The sequence below is a fragment of the Bufo gargarizans genome, chromosome 10 (assembly GCF_014858855.1).
Source record: "Bufo gargarizans isolate SCDJY-AF-19 chromosome 10, ASM1485885v1, whole genome shotgun sequence".
Lineage (NCBI taxonomy): Eukaryota > Metazoa > Chordata > Amphibia > Anura > Bufonidae > Bufo > Bufo gargarizans.
The window spans coordinates 31,480,099-31,505,463 of NC_058089.1; the positions used below are offsets into that span (position 1 = coordinate 31,480,099).

Below are 25,365 nucleotides of genomic sequence, written 5' to 3' on the forward strand. Positions count from 1 at the left end.
CTATGTTACAGATAATACAAACGGATCCGTTCATGACGGATGCAGGCGGTTGTATTATTGTAACGGATCAGTTTTTGCAGATCCATGATGGATCCGCCCAAAACGCGAGTGTGAAAGTAGCCTTAAAGATAATACAAACAGATCTGTTTTGAACGGATGCAGACGTTTGTATTATCTGAACGGATCCGCACCAAACGCAAGTGTGAAAGTAGCCTAATTTGTGACAAGACGTGCACCTCGTTATAAATTATGTGCATCCTCCAGCGGCACAGGGGATATCAAGACAGGCATAGAAATCTCCCCCATTGTGTTCACCTATTTAAAGCACATCATTCTGACACTGGGAGTACCCCCTACAGACACGTGTAGCTCCTGCGCTACCGGTACCATAGGCTGAGAACCTATGAATTCTGATCCCAGCCTTTTACGCCATTGTAGAGACTGAACTCCGGTAGGATATGAAGACCAATAGATACACATTGTGTAAGTAATATTTATTTTCACTGAGATGACGAGGACCTGGCAGTGGGGGAAGATCACAAAGACTAGGATAATGGGGCCAGCATGATTTGGGTTTAAAACTGCTCAGAGAGCAGGTCACATAACCTCTGGGAAACTTCTTCTTTACTTGTGCGGATGGTGAGCCGGTACATCTGCGGAAAAAGAATACGTCTGGGTTATAAGAATACACTGCAGGTTCAATCATCACTGGGCTTACCATAACTGGTGTAAAGTAGAACTGGCTCAGTTGCCCATAGCAACCAATCAGATTCCACTTCCTTTGGAAAATTAAAGGTGGAATCTGATTGGTTGCTATGGGCAACTGAGTCAGGTCTACTTTACACCAGTTTGAAAAGTCTCCCCCAATAAGTACAGAATAAGGTCTACAAAGTGCTCCTACACAGGAGCAGCAGGAAGGTGTGCACCGCCTCATAGCAAAAGGGAAGTTGGCGAGGAGAGCTGATAAATGTTGATTGATGGAACAGCCCTTTAACTCCTTAAAGGGCTTCTGTCAGCCCACTAAACCGTTTTTTTTTTTTTTTTTTTTTTGGTTAATATTAATCCCTTCACTGCAAGCTCCCTGTACATAATGCTAAATATTAATTTTTGTTCAGTAGATTTTGTTAAAAATCAAGTTTTATAATATGTAAATTACCTTGCTACCAGCAAGTAGGGCGGCTACTTGCTGGTAGCAGCCGCATCCTCCTCTCATCATGACGCCCCCTCCGCCGTTTGATTGACAGGGCCAGGGAACGGGATCGTTCTCTGCTGGCCCTGTTTGAATTCAAAACATCGCGCCTGCGCCGTACCTGTCTTTAATCGGCGCAGGCGCACTGAGAGGCGGCCGCTCTCTCGGCCGCTCCATCCTCAATGCGCCTGCGCCGGGTGTAGATGTGACGTCATCAGCGCAGGCGCATTAAGGATGGAACGGCCGACAGAGCGGCCGCCTCTCAGTGCGCCTGCGCCGATGACGTCACATCTACACCCGGCGCAGGCGCATTGAGGATGGAGCGGCCGGGAGAGCGGCCTCCTCTCAGTGCCCCTGCACCGATTAAAGACAGGTACGGCGCAGGCGCGATATTTTGAATTCAAACAGGGCCAGCAGAGAACGATCCCGTTCCCTGGCCCTGTCAATCAAACGGCGGAGGGGGCGTCATGATGAGGAGGAGGAGGATGCGGCTGCTACCAGCAAGTAGCCGCCCTACTTGCTGGTAGCAAGGTAATTTACATATTATAAAACTTGATTTTTAACAAACTCTACTGAACAAAAATGAATATTTAGCATATGTACAGGGAGCTTGCAGTGTAGGGATTATTATTAACCAAAAAAAAAAAAAAAAAACGGTTTAGTGGGCTGACAGAAGCCCTTTAAGGCAACACCCTTTTTGGGTTTTAAAGACGTGGTGATTATTTTCACTTTTTCGCCTCTACATTCCAAAAGCTGTAACTTTTTTCTTAGTTTTTGCTGATGTACAGTAGCTGTATGAGAGGCTTTTGGGGTTGTATTTTTTACTGTCAGTTCCATCCCTTTTTTTTTTCTAACACACCATTCATTTCAGCTAACTTTTCAGAATAATCTGTGATGTGTATACAGGAGCGATCGCACAACATCTATTAGGCCTCATGCACATGGCCGTTTTGCTGTTCAAGAATTGCGGATCCGCTAAATACAGATGCAGTCCATGTGCTATCTGCACTTTTTTTGAAGTCCCACTGACATCAATGGTTCCGTGGTCTACATTTTGCGGACATGTTCTATCTTTTTGTAGAATGGACATACGGATGTTTTACTACTTTTTAATTTACAGTATTTTTGTGTCATAGTTTTATTTTTTTTGCAGCATCAGATAACTTTTTCATTGGAACTATTCTTGGCACTAAGGCTACATGTCTTCGTTTTATTCCGGCCGCCTCTCGGCATGTTTGTCAATGGGGCCAGAGCGAACCTCCGGCGGCACGTGTGCACTAGCGGCAGCACGGATCTGGCAGGCTGTTCACCCGCTGGAACAGTCTGCCGGAGAAGGCTGCCGCTAGTGTGAAGGACTATTTGATCACTATTATTATGTTATTTCGGAGGCAGGATAAAAAGCGCAGTTCTGGCATAGTTTTAATTCATTTTGTAGAGTTTTATTTCCATAATAAAGCCTTTTCTCTGGTTTAAAAATGTCGATTTTAGTTTTTTATATTTGAAGTCCCCCCCAAACTTATTTTTCATCATATATACTTTGCTTTATTAGTCTTACTAGGGGGCCTGTACATGTGATCCTTAGGCCTCTTTCACACGGGCGTCATGTTTTTGGCCCGGATAAGGATCTTGTGCGTTGCAGGAAAATGCACGATTTTTCAGCGAGAGTGCAAAACATTGTAATGCGTTTTGCACGCGCGTGAGAAAAATCGGCATTTTTGGTACCAAAACCCGAACTTCTTCACAGAAGTTCCGGTTTGGGATTGGTGTTGTGTAGATTTTATTATTTTCCCTTATAACATGGTTATAAGGGAAAATAATAGCATTCTGAATACAGCATGCATAGTACAATGGGGATGGAGGGGTAAAAAAATTATAATTTAACTCTCCTTAATCCACTTGCTCGTGCAGCCCGGCTTCTCTTCTGTCTTCTTCTTTGAGGAATAGGACCTTTGATGACGTCACTGCGCTCATCACATGGTCCATCACATGATCCATCACCATGGTAATGGATCATGTGATGGACCATGTGATGAGCGCAGTGACGTCACCACAGGTCCTTTTCCTGTGCACAGCAAAGATGAAGACAGAAGAGAAGCCGGGCAGCACGAGCAAGTGGATTAAGGAGAGTTAATTTTTTTATTTTTTTTTAACCCCTCTAGCCCTATTGTACTATGCATTCTGTATCAATAATGCTATTATTTTCCCTTATAACCATGTTATAAGGGGAAATAATAATGATCGGGTCCCCATCCCGATCGTCTCCTAGCAACCGTGCGTGAAAATCGCACCGCATCGGCACTTGCTGGTGGATGCTTGCGATTTTCACGCAACCCCATTCACTTCTACGGGGCCTGCGTTGCGTGGAAAACGCACAAAGAGGAGCATGCTGCAATTTTCACGCAACGCACAAGTGATGCGTGAAAATCACCGCTCAAGTGCACAACGCCATAGAAACTAATGGGTCCGTGCGGGTGCAATGCGTGAGGTGAACGCATTAATCCAGCCAGCAAAGGAAGCAATATGGACAATCACAATACGTTAGTAAGTGCCTTGTAGTAACTTTCTCTACATAATAAATGCTATTCAAAAAGCCTGTCAAAATAACGGTAGTTACATCTGTGTTTATCTCAGGAAGTCGGGACCCTCTATTATCGAGAGCCACTGTAAGGTGTTGCTTTCATTCAGTAGAACTTGGTGCAACAAAACAATTCATGATCAGCTAATAGTCTGTAATTTGGGGTGGCCAGCTAAACCGCACCCCCGCACGGACTTTTGCCAATTGACTGAATAGTAATGAGTCTATTTAAAAAAAGATGGGGTTCTGTTGATGAGACAACCTCATAAAAGCTCACTGACTGCTCTTCACCATCACAGTATAAAAAAAGTGTCCACTATATGCCAGCACTACATACCTGCGCCTGCATGTTTGGTTCCAGGCGTAGCAGACATCCCACTTGTCGAGATTTTGTCTGAATAATTCCAGCTGCCACAAAATTGGACGGGTTTGGGTCAACATTTTCTAAGAGAGCAGGCCCAAAACCAATGAGCTAAAAATAAAAAATAAAGGAAAAAAGTTGGATTTAGCAATACTATTTTATCCCCAAGTGCAGGGATATGCAGAATACCTCTGGAAAAAACTAAGAAAAATGTATAAAAAAACTGTATGTACTGTTTGAAAAGGTGTCGGCGACAGGCTATTAGGAGATAAACAGTGACACCTGCAGGACCCTGGTGGACACTACAAGCAATTCTACTCAGAACTACTGTATACAGTTATCTAAAGAGGAGCTGTCGCCTCTCCTGACATGTTTTTTTTTAGTAACTACGTGCATCACCATGTAATAAGAATTCTGGATCATCTTTTCATATAACTATGTTGTGCCATTTTTCAATTACTCCTACTAGAAGATAAATTGGCAGCAATCTGCAATAAAGGCCCATCTGGCTGTTACCAGCTGTGCGGAGTCTGAAAAGGGCAGCTCTGATTGGCTAGTGTCAGGTTGTGCAGGGACAACCCCAACTGGTAACACACAAGTTGGACCTTGATGGCAATTCTTAAACCTGTAGCAGGACTAATAGAGGAAAGGCACAACATAGTCCTAAAAATATAAGCCTAGAATTGGCCACACATTAGTAAATTATAGTAAATCACTTGCAGCGTGCATCTGAGAGAGCTCCCGTCCTGGCCTCTGTAGCACTGATAGGATTGCATAGCATTATACCGATTTATGATGCTATGTAACCCTAATAGTTCTGGAATGTATTGTATAACACTGACACATTATGTCAGTGTTAGGGCTCGTTCACACGAACGTGTGAAGCCCTGTGCCCCTGCTGTGGACCGCCAATTGCGGTCCGCAATGCACGGGCACCCTGCGTGGGGATCGTGGACCCATTCACTTGAATGGGTCCGCGATCCCTCCATTCCGCAAAAAGATAGAGCATGTTCTATATATTTTTGTGGAACAGAACCCCAGGAAGCACTCTGTAGTTCTTCCATAGTGTTCCATTCTGCATCTCCGGATTTGCGGACCCATTGAAGTGAATGGGTCCGCATCCGTGATGCGGAATGCACATGGAACGGTGCCCGTGTATTGCAGATCCGCAAATGTGGTCCGCAATACGGCAACGGGCAGCACATGTTCGTGTGAACGAGCCCTTATACAATACATTCCAGAACTCTAAGGGTTATATAGCATCATAAATCAGTAAAATGCTATGCGATCCTATCAGTCCTACATAGGCCAGGATGGGAGCTCTCACAGACACACGCTGCAAGTTCAACACATTGAACTCGCTCCTGTGAAACCAGACCAAAAGGGCTTCCATCATCAGATTTGTACCTATGACACTGGCTGACCTGTAACATGTACGCTTGGCATCTGTGTTAGGCCTCTTTCACACTACAGTATTTTGCGTTCCGTATACGGTCCGTTTTTTGCGTTCCGTATACGGTCCGTATACGGAACCATTCATTTCAATGGTTCCGCAAAAAAACGGAATGTGTTCCGTATGCATTCCGTTTCCGTATTTCCGTTTTTCCGTTCCGTTGAAAAGATAGAACATGTCCTATATTTGGCCGAGAATCACAGTCCGTGGCTCCATTCAAGTCAATGGGGCCGCAAAAAAAACGGAACACATACGGAAATGCATCCGTATGTCTTCCGTATCCGTTCCGTTTTTTGCGGAACCATCAATTGAAAATGTTATGCCCAGCCCAATTTTTAATATGAAATTACTGTATACTGTATTTGCCATACGGAAAAACGAAACGGAACGGAAACGGAACCACAACGGAAGCAAAAAAACGGAACAACGGATCCGTGAAAAACGGAACGCAAAACACTGAATGCAACATACTGTAGTGTGAAAGAGGCCTTAGTCCCATGTTCATATGTGCCCTCATTGCTGACAAAAGGTTATATGTTTTAACATATGCAAATGAGTCTCAAGGAGCAACAGGGGTGTTGCCATAAACCTAGAAGCTCTGCTCTCTCTGCAACTGCCACATACTCTGCACTTTTCTTGACAGGGCCAGACGTGTTGACGTTTACCCTGCCTGGCCCTGTCAAAGTGCAGAGGGCGCAGCAGTTGCCTCTAGGTGTAACGGTAACGCCCCCATTGCTCCTTGAGGCTCATTTGCATATATTAAAACATAATTTTTCTCAGCAATGTGGATACATATGAACATGGGACCAACACAGATGTCCTTAGCTGCCAAGTGCACATGTAACAGGTCAGCCAGTGTCATAGGTACAAAACTGCTGACAGATGCCCATTAAAAAAAAACACAAAAAAAACAAAAAAAAAACAGCTGGCTTCTCTCAGTCCTGGCAATCAGCTATTTTCATCAGGGGAAGCCACAGATCACTGAACAGGACCACCAGGGCATGGGTGGTATAGGCGACTATAAACAAACTTTTAATTGGCAGAAGATGTCTTCACCAACCTTTGCTTTCACAAGCTCTTGATCTATTGGATTTTTTGCCTTGAAAATATTCTGGACCTCCTGGTTAGGGCTGTTCATGAAACAAAAAAAAATATGGTAAACCAAATTCGGAAGAAATCTGATCCACTGCGAAATGGACCACATAATAAAGTCGGGGCTGACGCTTTCTCTAACTACCTGCTGAGCTGCTTCCAGCGCTGGAAAAAGTCTTGAGCTTCCATGTCAGTCGGCTGAAAGAACTTGTTGAGGGTTATGGGAAGCTTCACTGAGAAATTCTGGAGAGCGCCTCCATATCTAAAAGATGATAAATCATCATAAATTTAGGTAAATGGATGCAAGAAGTGGAAGATTATAGGGGAGGAGCATCCAGTCACATACGGGAAAAATCGGTTATTGACAACAGGTAAGCCTGGGGCTGATTGACAGCTTTCTCCTTAAGGCTACATGCAGACGACCTTGTTTGGGTCTGCATTTGGGTGCACATTTTTTGCGGCTTGGAGGCGAACCCATTCATTTCAATGGGGCCACAAAGGATGGGGACAGCACTCATTGTGCCCCTCGGCATCCGTTGCTGCATTTCTATAATGGGCGGCCCGTTCTGCAAATTGCAGAACACACATGGGTGGCATCTGTGTTTCGCGGATCCGCAATTTGCGGACTGCAAAACACAGCGCGCCCCTGTGCATGTGGCCCAAAACTGTGCCTAGGGTGAAAACTGTCAGTCAGTGGCGAGTGGGTGAGGGAGCTGGCAGCTGAGAAATAATGACTCCTCCAAAGCGTGAGCACATCATGGAGAAGACTGGGCAGTTGGCTTGTGCTGCACCTAATAAAATGTAGACTTCAAGGTGACCAGTAGGTGACACTCTGCTATTATCAGGGTGCCCGTCACTACTTTATGCTGCCCTCAAATAAGCCATCTTAAATCTGGTGACAGATCCACTTTCAACATTGCATTTCTTATGTGGAGCACAATAATGGGAACCCCTGGTAATACGACACATGCTTTTTTTAATACAATATTTTTCAGAACTGGTTCCTTAACCTAAAGAGAAAACGCCATACATATACATCAAATAGCCATGGGCTTTAATGACCACATAGGAACATATGTTCAAAAAAATGAAAACTGTACAAGTAAAAAAAAAAATATAATTATCACCCATCACTGGCACTCCAATTCCCTTCTCCTCCGCCTCCAGCTCCTCCAGGAGCAGAAGTGTGATGTGACTTGCACGTCACCACTGCTGGCCAATTAAAGGCCTCAGCAGTCATGTGATGTGCCTGCAGATGTCACCGCTGAGGCCAATGGCTGACCAGCCGCAGCAACGTGTTTGTAAGCAGCACAACACACATCCGGATCAGCTGGGACCAGAAGTTTAGTGAAGGAACTGGAGAAACCAGTGACTTGTCTTTTTTTGTTTCCCTGAACCCCACTTGGCCATAATAAAAGAGGATTTAGGTTTTCCCTGAGCAGGTTGGCGCTGACTGATTGCTATAGAAACTGAGGCCGTGAGACTCTTCTCTGTACAGACCGGTAACATACACCCCCCACAGACTTACTGAAGAATTCTAATATACAGTGGTAGCTCTCACCTGAACTGGATGCTCAGAAAGGGAACATCCACAAACTCCTGCAAACATTCTATATTGATCACCTGCTGCACCTGGGCTCCCCCGTCTACAGTGGTCTCCACCGGCTTAGACTGGAGATTCAGATATGGACATAACTGTCAAGGAGAAACTATTACATTTGTGTGTGTGTGGTGGTGGTTGTGGGGGGGGGGGGGGGGGGGCGAATTCATCAAAAGTAGTACAAGTCAAAAGAGGAGTCCCTCAGAATGACTTGAAAATCTAGAAGGCTACATACTCCCCCCAATCCCCGCCACTCCAATACCGATACTCCCCAGAATAGTGACTGGCTGAGCACATTTCCTGTGTCAAGAGGGAGGAGGAGGTTGAGACTGGTGGGGAAGCTGGAAAGGGAGATCAGGGAAGAGAGTATAAATTTATTTTAAGACATTCTGAGCCTTTTTTTATATGACCAACTGGACAACCCCTATAAAGGAAAACTAAACCTAAAAAATTATGCTAAAAGTAAACAGGAGATAATCTTGCCCCAACAGTTTATCATGTAAAATAGTAATGTAGAAAAACAGAGGGGAGGGGGGAATCTGCTGCAGCCAGTTGCCTTACACAGAAACGCAAGGATGCGGAGGAAGAGGGAGACTTGGCTGAGCATCTGAAGAACTTTTCTTTACATATTTCTCAGTTTTGCATTTTCTACGTTTAGTGTTCTTTTAAAGAAGTACGCCCAAAAAAAGGAGATTTTTGTATAACTTACCAGTTAAATCTCTTTCTCGCTCTTCCTTGGGGGACACAGACCTTGGGTATAGCTCAGCTCCCTAGGAGGCGTGACACTAAGTAAAACTGTTAAGCCCCTCCTCCATCAGCTATACCCTCAGCCTGGAGATAGAGGCTACCAGTTGCGTGTCCAAGTAGTGAAAGGATAACAACCAATAACGGAAACAACCAGCCAGCAACCCAACGGGGCGCCAGACCATAACCCTGTAACCAAACACAGAAGGGTGGGTGCTGTGTCCCCCAAGGAAGAGCGAGAAAGAGATTTAACTGGTAAGTTATACAAAAATCTCCTTTTCTCGCCCATTTTCCTTGGGGGACACAGACCTTGGGACGTTCAAGAGCAGTCCAAGAAGGGAGGGACCACAAACCCAAGGCGGAACACCACCAGAGCATCAGGAAACCGCTGCCTGCAAAACCAGGCGGCCCAAAGCAGCATCTGCTGATGCATGCGTATGCACCCTATAGAACTTTGTGAAAGTGTGCAGAGAGGACCAAGTGGCTGCTTTGCACAACTGTTCAGCCGAGGCCCGATGCCTCTGCGCTCAGGAAGCTCCGACTGCTCTGGTGGAATGAGCAGTGACGCCGAAAGGCGGAGGTCTGCCCTTGGCTCGATAAGCCTCAGACACCGCCAGTTTAATGAAACGGGCAATAGCCACCTTGGAGACCGCCAACCCTTTGCGCGAACCCTCCGGAACCACAAACAGGGAGTCCGTGCGCCGAAAGGACCCGGTGACCTCCAAGTAAATCCTCAACGCCCTGACCACATCCAGACGGTGCAGTTCCCGTTCTCTGGGGTGGGAAGGAGAGGGACAGAGCGACGGAAGGACGATGTCCTCATTGATGTGAAAGGCGGAGACCACCTTTGGCAGGAAAGTCGGGACAGGCCGAAGCACAACCTTATCCTGGTGGAAGATCAGGAAAGGTTCGGAGCAAGAAAGAGCCGCTAACTCCGACACCCGTCGGAGAGACGTGACGGCCACAAGAAAGATGACCTTGCAGGACAGAAGGCGAAGGGAGACCTCCCGTAAAGGCTCGAAGGGGGCTGATTGGAGCGACGAGAGCACCACATTCAGGTCCCAGGAAGGAACTGGAGGGCGGTACGGCGGAACAGAGTGAGCCACCCCTTGTAAAAAGGTCTTAATTGGCCCTAGAGGGGCCAGGGGACGCTGGAGAAGAATAGACAGCGCCGAAATCTGACCCTTCAGAGAACTGAGGCACAGCCCCAGGTCCAGACCCGACTGGAGGAAGGACAGGATTGTGGGAAGAGAAAACCGGAGAGGTGGGATGCTCCGGGACTCACAGAACCCCAGATAGGACCTCCAAACCCGATAGTAGATCCTAGAGGATACGGGCTTACGAGCCCGGATCATGGTGCGGACTACGTCCGCGGAGAAACCCCGTCGCGTTAAGACGGCGGTCTCAATAGCCACGCCGTCAAACGTAGCGAGCCTAAATGCTCGTGGAAGATCGGTCCCTGAGAGAGAAGGTCTTCCCTGGAGGGCAGTGGCCACGGTGCGTCTGCCAACAGCAACATTAGGTCGGCGTACCAAGACCGGCGGGGCCAATCCGGGGCGATTAGAATCGCGGGGACGCCCTCTGCCGCGATCCTCCGAAGAACCCGTGGCAGGAGGGGAAAAGGAGGAAAGACGTACAGAAGGGAGAATTCGCGCCACGGAAGGACGAGCGCGTCGGCGCCGTATGCCTTCGGGTCCCGTGCCCTGGCCAGGTATAGGGGGACCTTGTGGTTGAATTTGGAGGCCATGAGGTCCACGTCGGGGCGACCCCAGCGAAGACAAAGGGCTTCGAACACCTCTGGGTGCAGGGACCATTCTCCCGGGTCGATGGTGGATCGGCTGAGGAAATCCGCCGCCCAGTTGTCCACCCCCGGGATGTAAATCGCAGATAAGGCCGGCACGTGCGTCTCCGCCCAGAGGAGAATGAGGGTCACCTCTTGCATCGCTGCAGCGCTGCGAGTGCCTCCCTGATGGTTTATGTATGCCACAGCCGTGGCATTGTCCGATTGGATCCGAACAGGGTGGCCCCTCAGCAGATGGGTCCAGTGTCTGAGGGACAGAAGAATCGCCCTCAGTTCCAGAATATTGATTGGAAGTCTGGACTCCGATAGAGACCAAACGCCCTGGACGGACCGGGGAGGGAAAACCCCCCCCCACCCCCGTAAGCTGGCATCTGTGGTAATCACCAGCCAGTTCAGTGGAAGGAAGGACTTCCCCCTTAGAGGGATATGCAACCACCAGCCGAGGGAAGCCCGAGCCAGGGGAGGCAGAAGAAAGGTCCTGTCCAGACTCCTCGGTGATTTGTCCCAGGCCGACAGAATTGCCCTCTGAAAGGTGCGGGATCGGAATTGTGCGAACGGCACCGCTTCGAAACAGGCAACCATCTTTCCCAACAACCGCATGCTGGATCTGAGGGAAGGGCGGTGATGACGGAGGAGACTGCGAACCGACCCGCGAAGGGCCAGACGCTTGTCCGACGGAAGGCGGACCTCCGCCAACTCTGTATCCAGGAGCATCCCCAGGAAGATCAGCCGTCTGGAGGGGGTAAGGGAAGATTTGGGGTGGTTGATAATCCAACCGAACCGCGTCAGGGTCTCCAGAGTGAGTTCCACACTGCGGGATGTCTGAGAGAAGGAGGGTGCCTTGACCAGGATGTCGTCCAAGTATGGGAGAAGAAAACACTTCTTGAACGTAGAAGGGCCAAGACAGGGGCCAGGACCTTGGTGAACACTCGAGGAGCCGTCGCCAGACCAAAGGGAAGGGCGACGAATTGGAAGTGATCGTCCCCCACCGCGAAGCGCAGGAAGCGGTGATGACATGGAGCAACCGGAACGTGGAGGTATGCATCCTGAATGTCGATTGAGGCCATGAAATCCCCTCTTTCCAGGGAGGCCACTGCGGACCTGAGAGACTCCATCTGGAATCTCTGCAGTCGGAGAAAACGGTTCAGGCGTTTTAGGTCCAAGATCGGACGCACTGAGCCTTCCTTCTTGGGAACCACAAAGAGGTTCGAGTAGAACCCCCTGAACCTTTCCGTCGGAGGCACGGGGGCGACGACACCCTTGTCCATTAGAGAGTGAATGGCCGCGAAGAAGGCAGCCACTCGTACGGGATCTCTCGGAGGACGGGATCGGAAGAAACGGTCTGGCGGAATGGACGCAAATTCGATTTTGTATCCGCAAGATACAATCTCGAGCGCCCATGCGTCTGAGATGTGGGCCCGCCATACGTTCCTGAATAGGAGAAGGCGGCCCCCCACCCGGGTGGGTGGGGGCGCACCTTCAGGCAGAGGGCTGCTGGCCTGTGGGAGCCCGTGCAGGCTGGGACTTGCGCCAGGTAGGTTGCGTCCGAAAAAACGGCTTCTTGCGTCTATCCTGGGCTGGGCCAGAGGAAGAAGAACTGGCCGCGGGTCTAGACCCGGTGGGCTTGCGAAAGGACCGAAAACGGGACGAACCAGCGCGACCACGGGGGGCGCCCATTGCGGGGAACAAGCTCCGCCCCCTCCAGCGCTTGAAATGTCTCCTGTGAAGGAGAACGTAGCTCCGCCCCCAAAATGACGCACGCGTAAGCCCCGCCCCCTGCCGGGACCGCTAAGCCCCGCCCCCCGTTCTCGGCGGGAAGGGGGAGAGAGAGAAGAGAAAAATGGAGTCAGCCCCGAATGAGGGGGGGGGGGGGGGGGGGGGAGAAAGATAGCAGCGTGGGGGGGAACGGCGTGGGGGTGCTGAGGATGCTGCTGTGCTGCATTGTCCTGCAGATGAGCGCTCAGAATGAGCGACCACGGGTGCCCCCCTTACCCAGAGGGGTAGATGCTGCAGATAGGGACGGGGTATGGGCTGGAATAGCCATCTCACCGTCCGACGTCTTCACCCTCAGTCCTTTCCAGCAGGGTCGCCCCTTCAGCCACTGGCACCGCAGTGGCAGGAAGCTGGAAGAGGGGCTTGGCGTGCGGGCGACCCCCTAGCTGGCGGGATGTAGGGGAGCCATTGCTGCCCAGATCCTCCTATTGCTTCTGTGGGGGAGGCAGCAGTGCAGATAAGTTGGCACTGGCGCAGCTCAACCCCGGGAGAGCAGAGAGGTCTAATGCGTCTCTGGTATCCCTAGGAAAAAATAAAATAACAAAATTAGAAGAAAAAGTAAAAATAACAAGGAGAAAACAGCCCTGCAGTAGCAGGGAGTGTCTTGCCTCCTTGGACACTAAGCTAAAACTGGTAGCCTCTATCTCCAGGCTGAGGGTATAGCTGATGGAGGAGGGGCTTAACAGTTTTACTTAGTGTCACGCCTCCTAGGGAGCTGAGCTATACCCAAGGTCTGTGTCCCCCAAGGAAAATGGGCGAGAAATTATATTCTCTGATCTGTTAGAAAGGTTCATGATGTAAACTGTAGTGAAGGTAATCTTCATACCAGTGACTGTATTTGTGAGTTATAACCTCCCTTCTGATCCTCAGCTGTGACATGTGACCAGCACTCTGAATTTCCAAATAATACAACTTCTGATGTGTGGACAGGAAGTCTCTTTCTCTATGTATTCCTATGGGGGTGTCAATGTCAGTCTCATAGGAATGAATAGAGAAGTGGAGATCAAAGTGCTGGTCACATGACAAGGCAGAGACACAGAAGGGAGGCTATAACTAACAAATACAGTCTCTACAGTTTACATCATGCACCCTTCTAACAGGTCAAAGAATAAACATTTTGTGGAAGTGCTTCTTTAAGTGCCACATTTCTACATCAGAAAACCACAGAAACATGGTAGAATACTGAAAGGATATTAGCCTTTAGCTCGTCAGAGCACACTAGTGTCGGAGTGAAGTTCTGGAACTGGCTGGACAGCTTGTTGCCATAGAAGATAAACACGCGACCTATTAAAGGCAAAAGAAGAATTTGGAAACATGAAAAAAAAAAAATAATGTATGTCTCAAAATGCCTGTACTGTATGTTCATTCCACAATACCCAACAGCCCCACTTAAAGGGAACCTGTCACCTGGATTTTGTGTATAGAGCTGAGGACATGGGTTGCTAGATGGTAGCTAGCACATCCGTAATACCCAGTCCCCATAGCTCTGTGTGCTTTTATGGTGTAAAAAAAACGATTTGATACATATGCAAATTAACATAAAAGAGTCATATCTAACTTGTGTGACCAGAGAAGAGTCATATTTTCAAGCTCTGACTCATCTCAGGTTAATTTGCATATGTATCAAATAGTTTTTTATACACAATAAAAGCACACAGAGCTATGGGGACTGGGTATTGCGGATGTGCTAGCGGCGATCTAGCAACCCATGTCCTCAGCTCTATACCCCAAATCCCGGTGACAGGTTCCCTTTAAGCATTACCAGAATGCGGTGTTATTATGAAGAACGCATTAATAATACTACCAAAGGAACATGGGCCGCAAAGCACAGCCTTGTGCACCTCGATAGTTATGTATTTTGCCAGCCATGGACCACATGTAAAAATCTGTTCAAGCATGTAAAGGATTCACGAGAAGCAAATAATCATGGATACATTCTCATCCCAGATCAATGGTGCAAACGTGGCAAGCCCACAATGATGCCAGGGCACTCGGGAAGAAGAACTAGAATATACAGTACATGGCCGGAGGTGAAATCCTATGACAGAAATTCTGCATGCTGAAAAGCACATTCACGTACTCCCTTTGTTAATGTTCACTCATTCCAGCACTTTCTTGCAGCTCATTGATGTTACACTGTAGCAAAAAGAATCTTCAAAAATCCTGTTCAAAGAATGCTACAAATTTTTATATTTTTTTTAAAATGGCATCTATCAGCAGATTTGTACCTATGAAACCGGCTGACCTGTTAAGCTACTTTTACCGTAGCGTTTTTGCTGGATCCGGTAGGATTCAACAAAAACGCTTCCGTTACAGATAATACAACCGTCTGCATCCGTTATGAACGGATCCGGTTGTATTATCTTTAAGGTCCCTTTCACACGAGCGAGTTTTCCGCACGGGTGCAATGCGTGACGTGAACGCATAGCACCCGCACTGAATCCGGACACATTCATTTCAATGGGTCTGTGCACATGAGATTTGTTTTTCACGCATCAGTTCTGCGTTGCGTGAAAATTGCAGCATGTTCTATATTCTGCGTTTTTCACGCAGCCCTGGCCCCATAGAAGTGAATGGGGCTGCGTGAAAAACACATTGCATCCGCAAGCAAGTGCGGGTGCGATGCGTTTTTCACTGATGGTTGCTGAAGAGATGTTGTTTGTAAACCTTCAGTTTTTTTATCACGCGCGTGAAAAACGCATCAAAACGCATTGCACCCCCGCGGAAAAAACTGAACGCAATCGCAGACAAAACTGACTGAACTTGCTTGCAAAATAGTGTGAGTTTCACTGAACGCACCCTGAACGCATCCGGCCCCAATCCGCAATGCCCGTGTGAAAGGGGCCTAACATAGCCAAGACGGAACCGTTTTCTATTGTGGGTCATAACAGATCCATGTGGCTCCACATCCCAGGACAGAAAGCAAACCATAGCATGCTGCCGTTTGCTCTTCTGTATGAGAACGGAACGGAATGCATTTTGGAACACTCCATTCTGTTCAGTTACGTTTTGTCCCCATAGAAGACAATGAATGGGAACAAAACGGAAACTTTTTTTCTGGTATTGAGACCCTATGACGGATCTCAATAGAGGAAAATATTAATGCTAGTGTGAAAGCGGCCTTACATGTGCGCTTGGCAGTTGAATACATGCAAATGAGCCTCTAGGAGCAATGGGGGCCTTGTGGTTACACCTAGAGGATCTGCTCTCTGTGCAACTGCCAAGCCCTCTGCACTTTGATTGACAAGGCCAGGTGTGATGATTTTTTCACTGCATGGTCCTGTCAAAATGGAGTGAGCGGAGCTTCTAGGTGTAATGGCCACGCCCCCGTTGCTCCCAGAGGTTCATTCGCATATATTAAAACATCATGTTTCTCAGCAATGCAGGCACATATGAACATGGGAACCAACACAGATGCCTTCAGCTGCCAAGCGCACATGCCAGTGTCATAGGTACAAAGCTGCTGACAGATGCCCTTTAAGGGAGGTTTCACTTACATTTGGGGTCATTTATGAAACTGGTGTAAAGTACAGCTTGCGTAGTTGCCCATAGCAACCAATCAGATTCCACCTTTCATTTACCAAAAGAGCTGTCAAAAATGAGAAGTGGAATCTGATTGGTTGCTATGGGCAACTACACAAGCTGTACTTTACACCAGTTTCATAAATAATCCCCAATGTGTTTTTAGGAAAAAGACCACAGTTTTTAAGGCACTTTTTTTATGCAGTAGAGACAAAGTCAGAAGTGGATTCACAAGGCAATTTCCAGATTGAAGCAATTGTACCCAAGAACGAAAGTGCACAAAAAATAATAATAATAATGAATCGCTCACCAAGATTTTGTCGGTATTCTGACTTTAAGCCAATCTGTAGCAGTTGATTCTCAAAAAGGACACCATTATTTTTGCAGATGAACCTTTATTAAAAAACAAAACAAAAAAAAAAAAACTTTTACAGAGGAACGCTTTGCCTCGTCAGTCAATTGACTGCTAATGAAGATGAGAGCAGAGGTAAACCAGGCTACATTTACTAAAGTGCAATTTGGATAATCCATAAACTCCACCAAATCATGAAGATCTTCTCCAGCAGTCACCCCTCCATGAACAGCACTACATGTATCACAGCGGAAGACACATTCAGTATTGTCCAAGAAGCTGAAGACTTAAAGGGATCACCAACGAGCAGTGTCCCATTTGTTGACCCAAACCATACTTTAGTAAATCCACTCCAAACTGAGATAGTAGAGTACCGAAATAGGCGTTATACCAAGAGAAAGGGAAGAGACATCTTTGACCAGGTGGAAGTAATGCATCTACAAGAAAACCTTCGTAACGCAATGGGGTGGACAGTCATCCCACTTTTTTCTTTGATCGTCGGCAAACATGGGGGTTAAGCAATACTTTATTGCATGCAAAAATTATCATGTGCCCCAGGGGAACATGTGAGACCCCCAATGTTCGGGGATTGTTACATGGTTAGATGAAATACTTTTGCATGTAACAGTTGCCTGGTTAAAGCAGCAGTGACTTTTACCCAACCTAAATCACTGTGAATCCCCATGCTACCGCTAAGCAGCGCTCCTGGGTACCTACAGATTTATACAGGGAAGAGCACAGTGGATTTAAAAAGGCTTCATCCCGAAACCGCAAATGAAGATATTACTATGGTGGGGGGGAATTTGGCGTTCTAGAATGCCCTCCACCAGTACCTGTATTCCTCATGAAACAACAGTTCTGGAGCAGCTTTTCTGAAAACTCTGGGTTGTGCAGGTTCTCTGGTATGAACAAACTGACAACTTGGCGTTACCATTCCTGTTGTCGAAGGGTGTTGTCAATACAGGCTGACCGGTTAGTACTAAATGGACGCTCTCCATAGAGGGACACACTTCGCAACCGGTAACACTCCGTTTTCAATGTATTCATAAATGTCTAGGAGGAATAAGTGAGGAACAGCACAACGCAGAGTTATAAGGGCCCTCTTACACTGGCTGAGGAGCAGACCAATTATAAGGAATGAACATTCATACAAACAGTCATTCCTGATGACTGGTCCTTGCAGAGTTGCCTCGTGAAAAGCTCAGTTGTCGGGCGATCGTGTCTTTCATCAGTGGGTATCGCATTGCCCTATGTAAGGCTACTTTCACATCTGTGTTTTCCTTTCCGGTTTTGAGATCCAGCAAAGGATCTCAAAACCAGAGGAAGAACGCATCCGTTTGAATAATACAACCAACTGCATTTATGCAGAATGGATCCAGCTGTATTATATCGAAACTTAACATGCCACACCACTGAAAAAAAAACACACACCTGGCACCATTGACTTACACGGTTTTTGATGCCGGATCTGGCATGTTCATTTTTCCATGCCGCACAAAAGAACGCTGCTTGCATGGGGACGCAACAAAGAGGAACGGGATGCATTCTGGAGCACTCCTTTCCGGTTTGTTCAGTTTTGTCCCCATTGACAATGAATGGGGACATGGGGACAAGACTGAAGCGTTGTGCTGCGGTTTTAACAGCCTGTGCCAGATCTCAAAACCAGAAAGGAAAAAGCAGATGTGAAAGTAGCCTAAGCAAGGTGAATGCGGGATGAACTATCATAATAATAATAAATGGACATGTTTTTTTAAGCCCAAGGCTACATTCACATCTGCGTTTGAGGCTCCGTTCAGGGCTTTCACCACAGAATTTGTCAAAAATTGCGGAGACAAAAGTCGTGCGTACAGGACGTTTTTCTCCACTAAAACAATGTTCTCATAAATGGAAACCTAACGGATCCAATTATAATAAAGGGGATCCATTAGGCTCCATTTTTGTCCGTTATTTTAAGTCTTCTGCTCCTATAAGGAAGCAGAACGGAAATAACAGCGGTGATGTGAAAGCAGCCTTAGACTATGTTGGGTCTCCTCCTACAAACCGTCTACCCTTGACAGGCAGAACATAAACTTCTACAATCCATTTACCACTAAGACCACCGGCTGCTATAAACTACATGACTATCACATACCATCCCAGAAGTATGCCGATATCAGGGGTGGACTAGGAACTTAGTGGCCCCATTTTGTAGTTGGGTCAAAACTGATGGAAGGCAGGGCCAGCAATACCATATTGTGGCACATTATACCACCCCAACAGAGCCAAATACCACAGTCCATCACCAAATACTGCCAGCAGCACAAAGTATATCCCCAAAAATGTCCACTGGCCGGCCGTGAGGAGAGTTCAGGCGGCCCCTGGGCATCGGCTCACCAGGAAATTTCCCTGTATGGTCTATGGCCAATCTGCCGCTGGCTGATACAATCGCGAGTTATCAGTTAAGCCCGCATATGCTCACTTGCTGAGTCGCATTAGATTGGGGAGGGCATTTGGTGACCCTTGCTTGTATAAATCGGACCACTTCAAGACAGAGGCAACATACAGAGTTTGCAGAATACACAACACTGTCGTGAACAAGATACTGGAGGCCAAACTTGAAGGCATCATTTGCCTTGTGGTCGTGCACTTTACAGAAACACACACAATGGCAGCTTGTGCTATTGCCAAATAGAAGGTGCCTTGTGGTCGTGCACTTTACAGAAACACACACAATGGCAGCTTGTGCTATTGCCAAATAGAAGGCTTTTTAGTAAAATCTACAATGACTTGTTAAGACCCCTCTCTCTATAAGTAAATTTAGTTTTTTCTTGCCTCTGCTGCTTTAATACCAAAGAAACCAAAAAATGAGGAGGCAGACTGCAGCAGGGGAAGAGGAATGATACTGGATGGGTCTTTCTGATCAGGGTGATTTTGCTTACTTGTAGAAGAAATCATCCGCCTCCTGACCAGAAGGGTCTGGCTCTCCAGAAGCCCCTTCTGTGGACGTTGGGACATCGCTGTATCAGGCATCAGCAGGAAAGAAAAGAACCAAGGGAAAAGAGGCAGCAACACGGAGTACCATTAGTTCCCCTAAACCCAGCGTGCACACTAACAGAACTTATATTTACACCATAGGGGGTCATTGGTAATCCAGGGGGGGGGGGGCAATTATCCAAGAGATTCACATAGCTTATGATGTTTCAGTCACAAGAATGAATGCCTTACCTTTCAAAGTTCTCCTCCGACCCTGTAGCGTCACCGTCAACGGGAAGTGATGTATCGGCAAAGACATCCACAAGCAGGCTACCAGATGTAGCAGCAGCGGGGGCACCAGGGCTGGAAGTGGAGGGAGCTCCCAGGCCCAAGAGGTCGGCAGAAGGAGAAGGAGTAGACTGTGGAAGTAAAAACAACAGAATGAGAATTCGAGAGTAAACCGTGGCGGGTCAACAAGAACAATCTATGCAGTGTTATTAGTCACACTACAAAACCCATGCCACCATTAATATATACAAGGGCACATTTATCATGCCTTCACTCCAGAATTCTGGTTTAAAAAATCAAATTATTGCATTTTTACACCACTGTGGGTTTTCTTTATTTCATACTGCCCCCTGCTCTTGAACAATCTCTTTAATGGTCCACACTTTTCCCAGGTCTCACAACAATTGTTCTGCCCTGCACATCCAGCCCCTACCACCACCACCTCCTCAAAAAGATTTTCTATACTTGAAGTTAACAAAGATGCTAGTATACTGTATGTCATCTTTTGCATTGATTGCTGGAACGTCCTCTGGTGGCCTCCCATCTAAGGCTACTTTTACACCAGCGTTTCTCAATGGGGACAAAACTGAACTTTAGGGAACGGAGTGCACCAGAATGCATTGCGTTCCATTTCATTGCGTTCCCATGACGCACACAAAAGTGCTGCAAGCAGCGTTTTTGATTGTGTCCTGGGACGCGGAGCAAGACCAATCCCGTCATGACTCACAATGTAAGTCAATGGTGCCGGATCAGTTTTCTCTGACACAAAATGAAAATGAATAAGTCCCCCACCGACTTACAATGGTTTTTAGAGACTGATCCGTTATGGCTATTTTAGAGATCCATTCACAACCGGATCCATTCATAACCGATGCAGATGGTTGTATTATCATGATGGAAGTGTTTTTTGCTGATCCATAACAGATCCAGCAAAAACGCAGATGTGACAGTAGCCTAACACTCTTTCGCCTCTTTAATTCTACTGCCCAGTTAGGTCAGCTGTCCCCTTTGCCAATCCCCACTGTGCAAAATACAAGGCCGTCCAGAACCTGTACCCTGCATACGTCCCTGACCTACTCTCCTGAGACTTCTCTCCTCACAAGGCCTCCTTTGCCTTCCTTTTTCTGCTCCTCACACAGTCGTCTCCAAGATATCTCCCATGCATCCCCCATACTCTGGAACTCACTATCTCAACAGATCAGTCTCTCCCCGACCTTTAAAATCAACCTGAACACCCAGTTAGAAAAGGTTATAACCTACAACAACCCGGGAGCCACTACACAACCATACGGGCTACTTCTACCCTCACCGACATTTTCACTCCCCCATCCATTGAGGAAGGTAGGCCTTCACGGACAGGGTCTTCTCTCAATAAGCTGGCAGGTTTCCATGAAGGAAAGTAAATTACGAGACAGAATTAGAAAACGTGCATTTCATTCGGAATATCAGAAGCAGAAAGCAAAACCAAAATGCATGGACTGCAGTCAGACAGCCACATAGAATGGTTTGGCATAAATTCTATCCTCAAAACAGGCAAACAACTTTTCAAAAAGCCTGAAAGGCGTATTTAGTATCGCAATCCATTCCTACTATGAAAAGAGAACCTGGAATGAGAATAAGACATCTGGTGCAGGATGGCTCGCTGCAGAAGATGGGTACTGGCTGCAAGGTGTAAGGGGTGCCAGGAGAGATAATGGACGGGGGCGGACTGTGCACACAAGATGTTCTTCAAACACGTTCATGGATGAAAGAGGCTGCAGTTCAATAAGATAAGGTAAACTGGAAATGTACAGTACACAGATTAATAGCAGAAAGGTATACGTAACACCCGTCTAGCCTGTATTTCGATCTGTTATAATCGGGTACACCTTTTAGCTAAAGCATACCTGCGGTTATGATTGCCACTACCTCCCTGTCACAGCCAGGGGAGCAGACGGGTCCTGTCCTGCAAAGAAGCTTTGCAGCAGAGGACCCAAGTGCTTTAAGGAGGCAAAGGCGACCGGACATCCCGCCCTCCTGATCACATCTCCCACCATTATTTGAACCTTCTGGCTGGAGAAGCATCCACAACCATGAGATTAGATTGACTTCAACAAACAGAATACGGATTATTTTCCTGCAAACACTGGGAATTACAGTGTGACATACCGATGTGCTAACAGGGGCGGGCTCAGTGCCCCCATTTACGTCCGAGCTGTTCTTCTCCTTCTTAGTGTCTTCCAAGTCAGCGACTGTATTAGGACCCTTCTTCTTCTTTAACTTAGCCAGGATGGAGGACTCTCTCTCCGGGAAAGGCGGCATCTCCTCCAAAACTGTAGCCTGAAACGGGAGTCATTACTGTGGACTGAGGGAAGTATCAGCTACAACCCGTTCCCCAACCCTTTACATAACATACCAAGATGTCGTTGCTAGCTATGGAGCTCAGCCGCAGATATTCGACAGCTCTTTGCTGAAGCTCCACGTCGGCGTTCCTCAGCTGGCTGTCGCTTCGGAGCACATCCTGGATAGTGGGCTTAATTTCGGAAAACAGGTTGATAAACTTGATATAGGCTGAGAGGAGCAGTGCTCGAGTGGGGACACTGCATAGGTGAAACTTGGAGTGCAGCAAATTAAACTGGATGAGAGGGCTGCAGAGACAAGAGCAAGGATTAGCGCTTCTTTAGAGATCAGCATTATGCATGAAATCTACCTGCTTACCGCCGCAAACAACAGAAACATTACATGATGTACAAATACTAGTAATAGCAATGCAAAACACAATTCCTTAAGGGCTCAGGCACATGACCATATGTATTTTGCAGTTCGCAAAAAACAAACAAAACAAAAAACAGATGACATCCGTGTTGCATCCGTTTTTTTGTTGCGGATCCATTGTAACAATGCCTGTCCTTATCCGCAAAACAGACAAGAATATGACATATTCTATTTATATATTTATTTTCGGAACAGACATGCCCCATTGAAATGAATAGTTCCGCATACGGATCTGTAAAAAAACGGAATGGAAGAAAAATATATTTGTGTGCATGAGCCCTAAAATTTCATAATTAAAGTTTTGTTTTGTTACTATGCACAGCAATATCGATGTCTACAATGCACATATTCTATGACTAAGCGTGCGCACTTTCGGCTATCCATGCGCCTGGTGTAAAAACTACTCCAAATTTGTTGGGGCCAATGCCTCCCCAGTGGCAATGACGGGGTAAAAACACCCATTCCACAAAACTTTGCTACATAGGAGTTTACAAAGTCACAAAATTGAGTCCTGGACTTTTTTTACGCCCAAAACTGGCAAAGGGCTGCTAGAAAATGACCCCCTTAGGCCTCTTTCACACAAGCAAGTTTTCCGAACCAGTGCAATGCGTGAGGTGAACGCATTGCACCCGCACTGAATCCGGACCAATTAATTTCTATGGAGCTGCGCACACGAGTGGTGATTTTCACGCATCACTTGTGCGTTGCGTGAAAATCGCAGCATGATGGACCATGAGACGGACCATGTGATGAGCGCAGTGACGTCACCAAAGGTCCTTTTCCTCCCAGGTCATCAAAGAAAAAGAAAGAAGAGAAGCCGGACTGCACGAACAAGTGGATGAGAGGAGTTTAATTTAAAAAAATAATAATAATAAATATTTAACCCCTTGTGGTAATGTGAACAGTGCTGGAAGGTGTGTTGTCCCACTTCAGGTAGCTCAGATGGGTGAGACAGATAAAATCCAGAGAGTGGCAGTAGTCTCAGCAAAGCATAGTTTGCGGAGACATTTTTGTATACATTTTCTGGGCTGGATTTTACTTGGACTGGTGGCTAGGCTTGGTAGAGGGAGTTGCCAGTCCACACCCTTCCAGTACGGGTTTTCCTTTCTACCTGAGGTGATCGCAGGTGAGGCCTGCTGTAATCAGGCTGGCATAAAGCGCCTGAGAGTAGGTCAGTCTGAGGAGGGAGAAGTGTCTGTGTGGTCTCAGTCAGGAGGACTGAGGGGCCAGAAGGCTATGCAAAGCCCGATTTCTTCCCTGTGTGGACTGACACTTGATGAGCGGAACCTGCTAAGGCTTGGAGCCTGAGACCCTAACACTAAGCGGTACTTAGAGGTGAGTGAGGGAAACCTATGTGTTTAGGTAGAGCCCAGACAGGCAGGAGTTTATTTTGTACAACTGTTTATGTTTACGTGGATGTGCCGCAATAAAACACAGTTTTGGCCCTTAAATCCTGGTGTCTGAAGATGTCTGAGTGTGACCACCCTGAAAGAGAGACGATCCCTTACACCCTCCATCACTATTTTACTAAGCATTCTGTATTCAGAATGCTATTATTTTCCCTTATAACCATGTTATAAGGGAAAATAATAAAATCTACACAACACCTAACCCAAACCTGAACATGCCGATTTTTCTCACGCGAGTGCAAAACGCATTAAAACTCTTTGCACTCGCGTGGAAAAAATTGCGCATTTTCCTGCATCCTATCCGGCCCTCACAAGGGACGCCCAAGTGAAAGAGGCCTTAGACCTTCTTACACCCGTGTTGAGAGCAGCACTGCATCTAGTCAGTGTAGACCAGGCATGCTCAACCTGCGGCCCTCCAACTGTTACAAAACTACAACTCCCATCATTCCCGGACAGCCTACATCCATCAGCCTACAGCAGGGCATTGTGGGAGTTATAGTTTTACAACAGCTGGAGGGCCGCAGGTTGAGCATCCCTGGTGTAGATAAACACACTGCTGCTGCATCTGAGGATAGGGGTAGTGGTGTATAAGGCTGTCTGTTCTCATGAAGGAGCAAATATTTGATGACAGAACTGAGAGTGGAAGAACATGATCAGCATGCTTTAGGCCCAGTTCACACATCAGTTATTTGATCAGTATTATTTCCATCAGTTATTGAAAGCCAAAACCAATAGTGAAGCCTACTCATAGACAATGGAAAGAGTTCCTCCTGTTCTGTGTTTTTTACCCACACCTGTTTTTTGCGCACAATAACTGAATTAAATAACTGACCAAATAACTGAGTGTGTACTGGGCCTAAGTTGTTCATTACAACCAGGCTCAGAACAGTGGGCAAAGGTGCAGCGCTGTTGAGTGCGGGGAAAGATCATAGCAGACAGTGCACATCTCTTCATGAAAAGCTGACCAGTACACGAGGAGCCTGTAAGTGGGGAAAGCTGCCGACAAGTACATGATGCAGATGACATTATGGTAAGAAAGAGCATCACTACTCATGTACTGTACTGGAACAATAGGTACGCATTAAAGGGATTTCTAATAGGTCATCAGTATCAGATTGTGGGGGTCTGACACCCGGGACACCCGCCGACCAGCTGTTTCAGCAGGCACCGGCAGTAGCACCGCAGGGTCGTACATTGTATAGTGGCTGTGCATGGTATCGCACTCAGCCCCATTCACTTCAAAGGGGCTGAGCTGCTCTTACGCTGGGTTCAGACCTGAGCGTTCGCGATGGAGCGCTCTGTATGCGCGATTGTACGGGCGTTTGCAATCGCGCATACAGAGACAAGCGAACGCCAATTGTCGCGCGTTCCCGCTAAAGTCTATGTACGGGAACGCGCGTCAAGACGCCCCAAAGAAGCTCATGTACTTCTTGGGGCGTCGTGCGTTTTACAGCGTGATCGTACGCGCTGTAAAATGCTCAGGTGAGAACCATTCCCATA

The 25,365-nt window shown here is 47.1% G+C and overlaps 1 protein-coding gene across 4 annotated transcripts in view; it reads right to left on the bottom strand.

Annotated features, from left to right (window-relative positions):
- Positions 1-479: 479 nt before the first annotated feature.
- Positions 480-25,365, bottom strand: part of LOC122920283 (AP-2 complex subunit alpha-2) — a 75,616-nt gene continuing 50,730 nt past the window's right edge. The window contains exons 13-24 of one of the 4 annotated variants that reach the window (XM_044269669.1): positions 22,098-22,329; positions 21,851-22,021; positions 21,307-21,456; positions 19,667-19,833; positions 19,381-19,458; positions 16,421-16,503; positions 13,783-13,872; positions 8,232-8,355; positions 6,816-6,932; positions 6,639-6,708; positions 4,102-4,236; positions 480-653 (exon numbers count right to left, since the gene is read on the bottom strand). In XM_044269669.1, the coding sequence (XP_044125604.1) occupies positions 576-653; positions 4,102-4,236; positions 6,639-6,708; positions 6,816-6,932; positions 8,232-8,355; positions 13,783-13,872; positions 16,421-16,503; positions 19,381-19,458; positions 19,667-19,833; positions 21,307-21,456; positions 21,851-22,021; positions 22,098-22,329 (1,495 nt within the window). In that variant the 3' untranslated portion in view covers positions 480-575. The remainder of the gene's footprint in view (positions 654-4,101; positions 4,237-6,638; positions 6,709-6,815; positions 6,933-8,231; positions 8,356-13,782; positions 13,873-16,420; positions 16,504-19,380; positions 19,459-19,666; positions 19,834-21,306; positions 21,457-21,850; positions 22,022-22,097; positions 22,330-25,365) is intronic. The other 3 variants (XM_044269671.1, XM_044269670.1, XM_044269672.1) reach the window with 3 other exon arrangements.